Genomic DNA, 13,142 nt, shown 5'->3' with positions numbered 1-13,142 from the left:
AGACACACAAGTTGATCTACGGATCGTTCCTTAGCCGTGTGCGGTGCCCCCCTCCACCATATTCCACCTCGGTCATATCGTCGCGGAGTTTAGGCGAAGCCCTGCGCCGGTAGAGCATCATCATCGTCACCACGCCGTCGTGCTGACGGAACTCATCCCCGAAGCTTTGCTGGATCGGAGCCCGGGGATCGTCATCGAGCTGAACGTGTGCTGAACTCGGAGGTGCCGTACGTTCGGTGCTTGGATCGGTCGGATCGTGAAGACGTACGACTACATCAACCGCGTTGTCATAACGCTTCCGCTTACGGTCTACGAGGGTACGTGGACAGACACTCTCCTCTCTCATTGCTATGCCATCACCATGATCTTGCGTGTGCATAGGAAATTTTTTGAAATTACTACGTTCCCCAACAAGTGGCCTGTTTCAAAATTTCACTAATGGATAGAATTTCTTTACTGCAAAAGAAGCACAAGCTTACTGGATCTCTATAGGAAGGTATCTGCTCAGGGAGCAACATGAGGTCAACATCTTCCCCTTTGCTAGCATATTGCTCGCCATATCTCTTAGTGTCTAGTTGACCATCTTCATAATCAAGAGCACCAGTAAGAAAAGCAATTACCCTGCTATTTTTATTTAAGAATAAACAGTTGGTAGTTAGACATAAAAACAACAAGTACAAAAGCCTTTGCAAAATACACTATCCTTACAAACATAATTCCCTTCCTGACAAGAAGCATTTAAAAATTGCAGAAAGAGACGTGTTAACTTACCCTAAGCAAAAGTATAACCATACTCTAAACTCAAGCACTGTCAAAATTAGAGAAGACATGGCTGTTCCAAAACCACGCCCACCAAGAAAAACTGTATCTGCTTCCTGCCCAGAAGCAGTTTGTAGAGTACTGTCAAAATTCAGAATGGTGACTGATTTTTTCAGTGAAGTTCATACGGGAAGGTAATAAATCAGTTTTGATTCTATTGACAGAGTACATTGAACTCTGTCAACACAATTAGACATGAATAAAAACTCTGTCTAAACATCCAGTTTTGTCATAAACAAGAACTCTGCCTAGACATGAATAAGAACTCTGTCTAGCATGGCCATTGACATGTTGATGGCACTTTCTTTGTCAACTGAATTTTGACGGTAGTAAAAATGAAAAATTCAGACTTTACCCAATGCAGACTTGCAGAGGACTTGTGCACGAGTCCGATGAGCATGAGGAGGAGCCATCGTCGTCGATGGGCTAGACCTGCAGAGCCACAATATAATCCATGATTCAGTACTGCGCAACAATGATCAAATCTTATTGAACTTTGAGACAGTACTAATTTCAGAGTCAGGGTTCATGGGTGAATTTTGAGACAGTACAAATCTTACTAAAATGTTGGATTTGGGTCGCCTATGTGTACAACTCCATCAGTAAAAATCATCAGGACAAAGAAAGAAGGAAGATAACAAAATAGAGCATGCCACGGGAGGGGAGGGGAGGGGAGGGGAGGGAGGAGGGCGGACCGGAAGAGGGAAGAGCGGCTGGTGCTGCCGGACTTGTGGACGAGCCCGTTGGAGCGGGAGCTGCTGGGCGACAAGGGCAAGCTCCTCCTCGGCCACAATCTGGTCCCCAAGAAGAGGAGGGAGGGAGCGTGCTGCGGCGTAGCTCCGGCCGGCGGCTTTGGGTTGGGCGGGAGCGGCTGCTCCAGGGAGGGAGTCGCAGCTGAGCGAGAGGGGATGGTCCGGGGAGGCAGGCGGCGTCGCGGAGAGCAGATCGACGACGGGAAGGGACAGCTCCAGCTTGCCAAGCTCGGGGAAGGCCGCCGCCGTCGGAGAGCAAATCGAGAACAAAAATCGAGCCTTCTCCTTCCCATGGTTCACATGGGGAACGAGCAAGGGAACAAGGAGAGGGAAGCAACGCGGTGGAGATGTGGGCCGAGGCAGCTCCGGCGACGCGCAGGGGAGCCGAGCAGGGGAGCTCCAGCGCAGGGGGAGCCGAGAGGGAGGGCTCCAGCGCGCAGGGGAGACGAGTGAGGATGCGAGGGAGACGACCAGGGACTGCGGGTTGTGTCGGGAATTCACAGAGGGGGTTTTCGCAAAAATGTCACTGCGACATGTTTTTCGGGACGGAGGGAGTACTGGAGAGAGACGAGAGACCCATGTGTGGCCTCCCTAGCACAGGACCATTAGGTTGACAATAATTAAAAAACTGTCTCTGAAGACCATATATTCGGCATGGGTCAAGCTTGGAGCTGAAAGTGCCATTTTAGAAACCTCGTACCTGCAGAACGCTGCGTAAGCTGTTGTGTAGAAAGTTAAATCACAGTGTGAGATATTTTGCAATTCAACATGTTGCTAAGTGCACTCTCCAGCTATTCTGCAGCCATTCGTCTTTATTCATTGTGTTGTAGCTCTATATAGCGATTAATCAAACTGAAGACAACTACACAGCGCCGAACCTCCTATTCATACATATAATATCTCTTGGGCGCAAGTAAACTGCAGGAGCTCATCCAATTTGCAAGCACTTGGCAACCTCAAAATTCTATTGCCAACAGAATCAGTTTTGACAGGCATAGAACAAATCACCAAGCAGTCTGGTACATTCCACTGAAGCCATAGAACAAATCAGTTTTGACAGGAAAAAGGAATCAATTTCTAACTCCCTCACACGCAGCTTGAAGAAGCAAACCTGGGCAACGAACCACTGGAGATACCCCACTCCCAACCTCCCAAGAACAAGCCATAGTATATACCTGAACCGAATAGGGACGAAGTGGGGAATTTGAAGCGAGGCGCTGTATGAGCAGCAAATCGAGAAGTAATTCAACTTACACGCAAAAAATTCTTCAGTTCATCACAGAAATCGAATTCAAAGCACCATCATATTACACAGTACCAATCTTACAATTCTGTGGTAGTGTCGACCTCGAGGCCGTTGCAGAGGAGAGGGAGCTCGACGACCTTGATGGAGGAGGCCAGCGTGAGGAGGAGCTCGGCCTACCATGGTGGGGAGGGCGTGATGCTGGTGCTCTTGGGCCAGCTTGCCGGATCTGACGCTGGCGGAGGGGGTTGGGGAGCACAGCAACACCGAGCTCGAGAAGGGCAGCTCCAGGAGCAGCACGGGCGGCCTGCACATCATCCATGACCACGGACGGAGGGATCTGAGATGAGGGGAAGGTGGCCTGTTGGAGAGGGAAGCAACGCAGCTCGAGACACGGCGACATCGGGAGCCAAAGGTGAACTTAGAGAAGGCGGTGGTGGAGACCGGCGTAGCAGGAACGATGGAGGAAGAAACGCTGGACGGCTGAGCTCCATGTTATGGCGGTGGTGGTGAGTGATGGAGAGGAGAGGCACGGGGAGGCCATGGCTGGATCAGAGGTGTGGTCATGATGTGGATCTGAACGGGAAGAGATGGAGAGAGTCAGAGAGAGTACGGGGAGGCAACAATGAGGAAGGCTAACGCGAGGTACGCTGAGCAACAGAAAAAACAGGCGAAAAAAATGATGCACGAACCTTTATCTACTGCGCACAGCCCGCGTGTGGGAACCTTTCGTGGGCCTGGAACCTTTTCGCACGGGCCGTGGTCTGCCGCGCCGCAGAGGTGCCAGCCTACGGGCTGGGCCTAGTGCATAGGCATATGCGTGTGTGGTCCAAATACATCTAAAAGAGGAAAGAAATTTTGTGCACCTTAAATATGAGAAATTCAAGGATGGCAAAAGCTTGGACCAGATCCCAAGCACATCATGTGGCTATGATTGCCACCTCCACAAGATAGTTTCATAGGTTTGGCTAAAAATATAGTAAAACATGCTCCGTGTGACAGTAAGTGCCATTTCTTATATCCAGTTCTGATAAACATCGGATATAAGTTTATAATATTATCACTTTTTGAAGTATGACGCGTGGACGTAAATAATCCACCCTAATATCTTTCACCTGATTGAAGAGCAGTGGTGCATGGAATAGTCTAGTAATCCGTTTTATCTCTTACTTTTCAGAAAACACAAATATTTCTTTGTTTCAAACTAATTATTCTTTTTGAAACTTTTAATCTTTTTATTAGAATTGAAACAACTTTTGAAGATTAACATTTTATGGAACACATATTTTTAAAATATGATTTTATATTTTTTGGATCAATTTTAAATGATTTTGTTGAAAAAATTGGAACATTTTTGTGGGAGTGTTGTGCATTTAAAAGAAAAACGTGAACATGTTTAAAACATGAATTTTTTTAAAGCAAGAAGAATTTGAAACACTTTTTATCTTAAAACACACACACAAGCTCGGTATCCGCAATAAAAAGGATTGTTAGTATAAAGTTGGGAAAGTCGTTGGGATGTCCTTTGGTGGCTCCTCCTTCATATTAACACTATCATCGGGTGGAAGAGGAATGTCCTTTGGTGGCTCCTCCTTCATATTAACACTATCATCGGGTGGAAGAGGAATGGTGTGAGTGTTTTTAGTGGGATTTGCAGATACTGAAATTGTTGTATACTACTCCCTCCGTCCCGAAAAACATGTCGCGGGCATAGTTCACTGGATATTTTACAAAAAAAACCTCATGGTTTGAAAAGCGTTTTGAACAAGTCCCTCCGCCCCGTCTTCTTCCTCCGCCCGTCGCCTGCGCGTCGCCAGGGGCCGGCGCCGCCCAGCTGCGTGATTCGCCAAGGGCCGGCGAGCCCAGCTGAGCTCCTCCGCTGTAGCCAAGTACCTGCTCTCACCTTCGCCAAGTACCTGCTCTCGCCGTCGTTGCCAATTACCTCTTCTGCCGCCGCAGCCCAGACCTGCGCCGACGGTCCCCTCCAGCTGCCTGTGGGTTTCGCCGGAATCTCCTGCCGCGCGCGTCCCTTCTGGAACCCCCGTGCATCCTCCTCAAGCTCGCGTGCGTCCTCCATCGTGCTCCCGCGCATCCTGCTGGAGCTCCCACGCGTGCGCCGCCGCGATCCCCTACCGGCGTCGCCGGAGCCTGCCTCCACGATCCAGTGGACCGGGAGCTCGCGCGTGTGATCCTCGATCTCCCGCGCGTCTTCCTCAATCTCCCGCGCAAGCTCGTGCTGCTCCTTCTCCCCTGCCCGCGCGCCCGTGCGACTGCTTGTCCCCTGCCGCCGGTGGAGCTCCTTTGCCTATACAGCTGCTGCTCATCTACCCGTACTGCTGCTGCTCGTCTACCCGTACTGCTGCTGCTCGTCTGCCCGTGCTGCCGCCAGAGCTACATTCATCAGGAAGAAGGTACTGTAAGGATTTGCTCCATGAGTTAACTGAAAAAATCAGTAGATATTCAGTCAGTCAATGTTAACTGAAGAACTTTGTCTTCTTTTCTCCATGAGTTTCCCTAGCCATCAATCTTTCTGCTCTCTATAGAATGGTGAACACCTCCCCTTTTCCTAGCATTTAAAAAGAAATTGATCACCTAGTCTAGTCTGTGATGTGAAAAATGGAGGGGAATCAACCTACACCTGTCTGACGATGCATGTTTTGGGGTTCACATATCATACAAATTCAGAGATAAAAACAAATCCTGCTCAGATCAATATCACCTGCCCAATATTCAGTCAATATTCAGTCAACCTACACCTTTCTGACGATGCATGTTTTGTGATGATGCTCACCTAAATAAAGGAAGAGGAAAACGTGGGACTGCATATAATATACGGCGCCATAGCAACGATTTCAATCCGCGTTCCGTCCGTCCGGTCGAGGTCTCGGAGCCGGCGGCGAATTCAACACCAGTTTTTTGCTGTGAACCTTGCACAAGGAAACAACCAGTCAATCCCCACTACTTGTACTCAACTGATAAGTAAATAACCAACTTTTATTACAATTGGAAACAGATCAGATCAGAGTGTGGTACTACTTCACTGCTGAAACTGTAGGTGTATCTATCTTCAGAAATGTGGGGTGTCTTTCAGATGAAAAAAGAGGCTCCATCCATCCAGTGGAACAAGATTGTTTTACAGCATCAGGAGGAAGAGTTGAGCCCATCACAGACCACACACTCCAAATTAATTAATCTACTCCAGTTTGCACTGAGAGCAATAATCTGAGAGGCAACTTGTCGAGCAACCACAACAATCAAAATAAAGAATAAACCAACATCTTCTCCCGGTAGAAACAAGGCAACATCTAATCTAAATTTAGTAAAATGAAGACTGAGTTTGGGTGGATTAGAGCAAACCAATATTTCCAAGTAAAAAATCCCCTGTTCAACAAGTACAGCCTATGTGCATGCATGCATGCCATGTCTTCTCTAGTTAGCACACAGAATGAAATATACCCAAGGACCATGGTAGCCAGGCTTTTAAATCAAAAAAGGCTATTGCTACCTAAAAGGATGATTGCAATAGTCTAGGATAACTGCATAGTCTTCTTGGAGTACCAGGGGCCAAGAGTAATTACCAGGGGTCAAGAGAAACAAATAGCAACCATGGGAAGAAATCTACTGAATTCTTGTAAAAATGTCTACTGAATTTGCTTGTTTGTGTGGAGTAATTTACAAGCAGGTCTAGAAAATGCACTTGTTTGTGTGGAGTAATTTACAAGCAGGTCTAGAAATACGCCTTTCTCTAACATCACATTGCTAGCATAGATTACTCAACATCCACTGCCATTTAAAAAAAACTTTACATGGAAGAAAATGAAAGGGGTTCAAAGTCTGTAGAGCAATTTGGCATTCGAGGACATCTTCAAGTCAGAACAAAAGTAATGTACTGAAGTTCAGTCAATCTAAGGATAGCAATTAACTGTAAGTCAATCTCAGGATAGCATTCGCCTGCAAAATATGTGTACACATACTCCTGCTTGAACAACAACAGCACCACAGTGGCCTGTTTCAAAATTTCACTAATGGATAGAATTTTTTTTTACTGCAAAAGAAGCACAAGCTTACCGGATCTCTATAGGAAGGTATCTGCTCAGGGAGCAACATGAGGTCAACATCTTCCCCTTTGCTAGCATATTGCTCACCATATCTCTTAGTGTCTAGTTGACCATCTTCATAATCAAGAGCACCGGTAAGAAAAGTAATTACCCTGCTGTTTTTATTTAAGAATAAACAGTTGGTAGTTAGACATAAAAACAACAAGTACAAAAGCCTTTGCAAAATACACTATCCTTACAAACATAATTCCCTTCCTGACAAGAAGCATTTAAAAATTGCAGAAAGAGACATGTTAACTTACCCTAAGCAAAAGTATAACCATACTCTAAACTCAAGCACTGTCAAAATTAGAGAAGACATGGCTGTTCCAAAACCACGCCCACCTAGAAAAACTGTATCTGCTTCCTGCCCAGGAGCAGTTTGTAGAGTACTGTCAAAATTCAGAATGGTGACTGATTTTTCAGTGAAGTTCATATGGGAAGGTAATAAATCAGTTTTGATTCTATTGACAGAGTACATTGAACTCTGTCAACACAATTAGACATGAATAAGAACTCTGTCTAAACATCCAGTTTTGTCATAAATAAGAACTCTGCCTAGACATGAATAAGAACTCTGTCTAGCATGGCCACTGACATGTTGATGGCACTTTCTTTGTCAACTGAATTTTGACGGTAGTAAAAATGAAAAATTCAGACTTTACCCAATGCAGACTTGCAGAGCACTTGTGCACGAGTCCGATGAGCATGAGGAGGAGCCATCGTCGTCGATGGGCTAGACCTGCAGAGCCACAATATAATCCATGATTCAGTACTGCGCAACAATGAGCAAATCTTATTGAACTTTGAGACAGTACTAATTTCAGAGTCAGGGTTCATGGGTGAATTTTGAGACAGTACAAATCTTACTAAAATGTTGGATTTGGGTCGCCTATGTGTACAACTCCATCAGTAAAAATCATCAGGACAAAGAAAGAAGGAAGATAACAGAATAGAGCATGCCACGGGAGGGGAGGGGAGGGGAGGGGAGGGAGGAGGGCGGACCGGAAGAGGGAAGAGCGGCTGGTGCTGCCGGATTTGTGGACGAGCCCGTTGGAGCGGGAGCTGCTGGGCGACAAGGGCAAGATCCTCCTCGGCCACAATCCGGTCCCCAAGAAGAGGAGGGAGGGAGCGTGCTGCGGCGTAGCTCCGGCCGGCGGCTTTGGGTTGGGCGGGAGCGGCTGCTCCAGGGAGGGAGTCGCGGCTGAGCGAGAGGGGATGGTCCGGGGAGGCAGGCGGCGTCGCGGAGAGCAGATCGGCGACGGGAAGGGACAGCTCCAGCTCGCCAAGCTCGGGGAAGGCCGCCGCCGTCGGAGAGCAGATCGAGAACAAAAATCGAGCCTTCTCCTTCCCATGGTTCACCATGGGGAACGAGCAAGGGAACAAGGAGAGGGAAGCAACGCGGTGGAGATGTGGGCCGAGGCAGCTCCGGCGACGCGCAGGGGAGCCGAGCAGGGGAGCTCCAGCGCAGGGGGAGCCGAGAGGGAGGGCTCCGGCGCGCAGGGGAGACGAGTGAGGATGCGAGGGAGACGACCAGGGACTGCGGGTTGTGTCGGGAATTCACAGAGGGGGTTTTCGCAAAAATGTCACTGCGAAATGAATGCCATTGAAATAATTGTAATTCAACAGTAAAATTCTATGGAAAGTAAGCTAAAATTATGTAATCCATTACAGTATTGGAGAGCGTCAAATGGTGGTGGGCGAGAGGGACTAGAGGTGTGATAATATCTTAGCACAAATTGGTCGCACGCCCACATGCCTTAAATTTCCTTTAAGAAACTAAAAAAGCAACACTACATGTATACAGATCTAGCCCATATTCTTTATTTTCTTGCTGCCCAAAGTCATGCACACAACGCCACAATTGGACAAAAGGGTCTCCCGCAGTCTGAGCTACAGTAGCCCATGAGATGCATGTCATCGTACAGATGAAGAAAGTCAAACCAAATATGCACATCTGACATGCAACAGGTTATGGTCTAAAATGGAAATCTGGGGTTTGGTCTTTACTAACATAGGTCTGTACCCGCCTTTCATTGATTTGAACGACATTTTGAGCGCTGGTAATTCTGAAAGAAACACTGCATAATACCAAGTTTGTAACATGTAGAGTATGAAAAAAAAATGTTTTACATGAATAATTCTTCATACATCTGAAGCTCAATATCTCTCAAAGATGAACAAAGAAGCAGCCCCAGCTCAAAGATGACCCAAATTATCACATAACAGGCAGTGGAACTACCCACTTGGTAATCCTTGTGGGAAAAGATACTTCCATTTGACTTAGGAATATACACACCTCCTTGCAACAGGTCGAAGGAAAAAGGTTCAACCATCCTTGGATTCATAAAAGATGATAAAGGTGCTTGCGTTAATCTGAACAAGACGGCTGAGGAAAGATCTTTGTCCCCGCACCATTACCGAAAGAAGGGCAGCTCCTAGGCAAGCCAGACGGTCACCATTTGTGATGCAATACATCTGTACATGCTGTCAGAGGGCATCTGCCAATGCAATACACTTGTATATAATTTTTTCCCCAAGCGAGTCCCGCTTCGGTACAACCCCCTCCTAAAACGTATAAAGGACAAAATAGTCTTTTGACAACTCATGTGTACGTATATTTGAGTGCCCCAATACGACGCGCGCTGTGTTTGAGCCGCAGAGGGAGAGCTTCCCGACTGGGCCGGCCCATTATCGCGTGAAAACTGTGGAAAAACCACCGATAAAGAAATGACAGCAAAAGGATTTGAACAGTGCGCCTCAGTTTTCTATGCGCTACTCGCTAACCAGTCCAGCTGATGAGTTCGCTGTTGTCAAAAAAGAAACGCCAGCTATAAGAATAATCACAGCAACCGGTTTAGTGTAGCGAACCATTCTTTCCTCTGTTTCTTTTTCTTTTTTTGTGTTTCTTTCCTCTTTCAAGTTTTGTTTCTTTTCAAAAAAATGTGAACGCTTTAAAAAAATATTCACTTTTTTTCCCAATTTTGTTCATAAAATAAAAAATCGCATTTTCAGAAAACGTACAAGTTTTTTTTTTAAATGTTCGTGTCCTTAAAAGATTGTTCAGAATGATAAAACATGAATATTTTTTGAACAGTACGAACAAAATTTTGAAAACCAATAACTTTTAGAAAACACGAACAACAATTGGAATTTTCAAATATTTTTTCAATAAGTCGAACAAAAATTGAAACCAAAAAGGTTTTCTGAATTTCCTCGAACATTTTGCTGTATTTGTGAACAAAACAAATTGAAAGTAGGAATTTTTTAAAATTCCAAAAAAAAAATTAAAGCGCGAAGGTTACTTGAAACTCCACGAACATTTTTTTAATATGTGAATACATTTTGGAAAAAGGGTGTTTTTTTTTATTTTGTGAAAAAAGTTTGTAAACTAGAAAAAAATGTGGCTTTTTTTTTGAAGCGCCAAACATTTTTTTGAAAATCCTGAATATATTTTTAAGAGATAAATACACCATAAGTCTTAAAACTATTTGGTGTGTGTGTCAAATTAGTCTGAATGCTATGAAAATGCATATATGGGTCCTAACAGTTTGCCTAGTGTGTCGCCCTAGTCCTATCTACGCTGCATCAACTTTGACTTGCACGGGATGGGAGATTGACTACTTCGATGTGATAACTTTTTGCACACCCGCTCCCAAAAGGTCATATGTTCTAATTTTGTGGCGTTCACCCTTGCACACATCATATCCCTTGCCCTCCTCTCCACCTCCGATGGCCATCATCCACCTCGGTGCCCGAGCGCCAAAAACATGATCTTATATGATTAATTCAAGGTACCATGCCAAGATGTTTAAGTTTTTGACAATTCTTGCATTTTCTTGAGTTTTCTCCGTGAAAAATGCCCAATATATGGACGGACATGACGCAACTTGCTTATGGTCTCGGAATTTATTCAAACCTGGCATGAATGCTTACTATGGGTATGACCACCTTCTTTCAAAAATTGGGTTCATTTTACACATGTCAAAAAATAGAACGTGTTCAACAGAGGGTGTTTGAATAGGCCAGAAGGATCTATTTGGGAGCACTTCGTTTCACAACATCTCTAGAATGGCTAAACTTTTTTCTTGGTATTGTATGACCAATGGAAGGCAACATGTCAAAGTATTCTTGCATTTTTCTAAAGTTTTCGACGATAAATGGTCAGACGTGACGCAACTTGCATACGGTGTCAAAAATTGTTCAAACTTGGCATAGATGACTACCATGGGCATGTCCACCTACTTGCAAAAGTTAAGGTCAGTTCATGCATGTAGAAAATAGACCATGTTCAACGGAGGGAGTTCGAGTAGGCCAAAACGGTCTGTTTGAGAGTCCGTTTTTATTGATGGCCTTGTATGACCACTTCAAAGCACCATGCCAAGTTGTTTGAGTTTCCGACAATTCTTACATTTTTTGGAATTTTCTCGGTGAAAAAATGGTCAATAAATGGTTCGACGTGACACAACTTGCATACGGTATCGGAATTAACTCAAACCTGGCATGGCTGCTTACCATGGGTATGCCTGCCTACTGGAAAAAGTCAATTCTATTTTATGCATGTCCAAAAATACACCATATTCAACGGAGAGTGTTCGAGTAGTCGAGAAGGGTCCGTTTGAGGCCACATTTTTTTGTGACATCCGTCACATGACCCAAATTTATTTCATGAGCTTATATGGCCAATTCAAGGCACCATGCCAAGTTGTTTGACAAAAAAGAAAAAATGCATTGCCATTGGCATTGGCCTAACTAGGCGACAAAATCGACCCCGTCCGACGCCTGTTGGGGGGGGGACCCTATTAGACGCATATCACATCAAATAGTCGTTGTTTCGCACATGCCCAATTGATACGAGTGAACATGGGCGAGCCCATTTTAATTTGTCCATTGCCTCTGTAGATGCCGGTTTTGGGAACCTCTAGACATTTAAGAAGGTTCATGAATCTTTCTTTTTTTGTTTTCCATTTTCAAAATCACAAAATTCAACATCCATTTATTTTCGTATTCGTATTTCTCAAAAAAGTCCAAAAATACCAAAATATGTTCGTGTTTAAAAAAATGAGGGTTTCAAAATTGTTTGTTTTTTCAAAAGAAATTTAGAATTAACAAATCTTTTTTTGGAATTTAAAAATGTGTTCAACTTTTCTGAAAAATTGTGTTTGCATTTTTTTTTGTTCACAATTTTGAAAAATGTTTGCGTTTAAAAAAGTCGTGTTTAAATTTCCAGAAAATTGTTCAATTATGTCGCTGCTCAAGTTCTTAAATCTCGGTGCTGTTCATTAGTCAAGATAACTGGCTCATCGTAGTGGTACTGCTTGTCTGTGTGTTTGTGGGAGGTCCAGGTTAGATTCTTGCTGCATGCTATTATTTTTAGGATTTTTCACTCTTTCACTAAAAAACCACTATAGAGATCATTCGTTGATTGGCCGGCCCAGTTTAGTGCGCTGTGTGTTACGGGGTGATGTATTTTGTAGAAGGACCATCCTATCCTTTCTTATGAAGGGGTATGGGCAGATTTGATCCGTCTATTGTTTAGGGGGGTTGTACCGAAGAAGAAGTGTTTCCCCAAATGTCTGGTTCTGTGTTAAACAAGTAAAGTGATATTACACGTTTAGAGCTGCAAGCAAACCCACAAACTTTCATCGAATCCATATACTTTTACCGCACGGTGCTGATATAAACTTAAGAGGCGTCTAAACTTAACTGAAATTGCCTCGTGCGATGAATGGAAACAGTCAACGCTCGCCTCCCAAAACGAACGACCCGTGGCCTTATTCCTGGAATCCTGGGATCAGATTTTGTCTGGCGTATTCTGTCCGCACATCATATACCCTCTCGCTCTATACTTTTCATTATAATAACACAAGAACTTTTATTTACCATTACTAAAACATTGCACAGTCCCATGTGTGCACTTTTACTAATGCACCGGGCACCTTTTATACCACGAACACTATACCCCTCGGGACAACACCCTGGTCGAGCAGCTCCCTCTAATGGTCCGCCATCGTTATAGTCAATCCATATACTGCCGACCACGCTCTCTTTCCACTTCAATATCCCATCTCTCCCACCCCCTCTCGCTCCATACTTTTCATTCCAATAACATGAGAAAATTTATTTACCATTTCTACAAACTTGCACAATCACATGTGTGCACTCTTGCTAATGGACCAAGCACCTTTTATACCACGAACACTATACCCCTCGGGACAACACCCTGGTCGA

The 13,142-nt window shown here is 44.7% G+C and overlaps 2 protein-coding genes across 5 annotated transcripts in view; both read right to left on the bottom strand.

Moving 5' to 3' along the window:
* LOC119340990 overlaps positions 1–3,468 on the bottom strand; it is a 13,871-nt gene extending 10,403 nt beyond the window's left edge. Inside the window, exons 1-4 of the mRNA XM_037612892.1 lie at positions 2,899–3,468; positions 1,175–1,251; positions 772–875; positions 480–621 (exon numbers count right to left, since the gene is read on the bottom strand). Coding sequence (XP_037468789.1) covers positions 480–621; positions 772–875; positions 1,175–1,251; positions 2,899–3,217 — 642 coding nt within the window. The 5' untranslated portion in view covers positions 3,218–3,468. The remainder of the gene's footprint in view (positions 1–479; positions 622–771; positions 876–1,174; positions 1,252–2,898) is intronic.
* Positions 3,469–5,102: 1,634 nt separating this feature from the next.
* On the bottom strand, positions 5,103–8,434 carry LOC119335896. Of its 4 annotated transcripts, XR_005162117.1 has the most exons (5): positions 7,917–8,434; positions 7,577–7,653; positions 6,883–7,027; positions 5,606–5,741; positions 5,103–5,205 (listed from the first exon to the last, which is right to left on the bottom strand). XR_005162117.1 is itself a non-coding variant. In XM_037607942.1 (3 exons), exons 1-3 carry the CDS (start codon positions 8,264–8,266, stop codon positions 7,205–7,207), a joined length of 501 nt encoding a protein of 166 aa, XP_037463839.1. In that variant the 5' UTR covers positions 8,267–8,434; the 3' UTR covers positions 7,040–7,204. The 4 variants fall into 4 exon arrangements, 2 of the variants coding, with proteins under 2 accessions (XP_037463839.1, XP_037463840.1); XR_005162116.1 differs by lacking the exons at positions 5,103–5,205; positions 5,606–5,741 and having other exon boundaries at positions 6,996–7,024; XM_037607942.1 differs by lacking the exons at positions 5,103–5,205; positions 5,606–5,741; positions 6,883–7,027 and adding an exon at positions 7,040–7,278.
* Positions 8,435–13,142: the final 4,708 nt, after the last annotated feature.

This window comes from Triticum dicoccoides, chromosome 7B (assembly GCF_002162155.2).
Source record: "Triticum dicoccoides isolate Atlit2015 ecotype Zavitan chromosome 7B, WEW_v2.0, whole genome shotgun sequence".
Taxonomy (NCBI): domain Eukaryota; kingdom Viridiplantae; phylum Streptophyta; class Magnoliopsida; order Poales; family Poaceae; genus Triticum; species Triticum dicoccoides.
Note: the sequence above shows the minus strand (reverse complement) of the source record. Positions and strands in the feature narration are given on the sequence as shown.

Excerpts from the sequence above, each read along its gene's own strand:
- LOC119335896 (XM_037607942.1), bottom strand. The coding sequence starts at position 8,266 with ATGGGAAGGAGAAGGCTCGATTTTTGTTCTCGATCTGCTCTCCGACGG. Across the intron at positions 7,654-7,916 it reads AGCCGCTCTTCCCTCTTCCG|GTCTAGCCCATCGACGACGA; the intron begins GTCCGCCCTCCT and ends GTGGCTCTGCAG. Across the intron at positions 7,279-7,576 it reads GCTCTGCAAGTCTGCATTGG|GAAGCAGATACAGTTTTTCT; the intron begins GTAAAGTCTGAA and ends GCTCCTGGGCAG.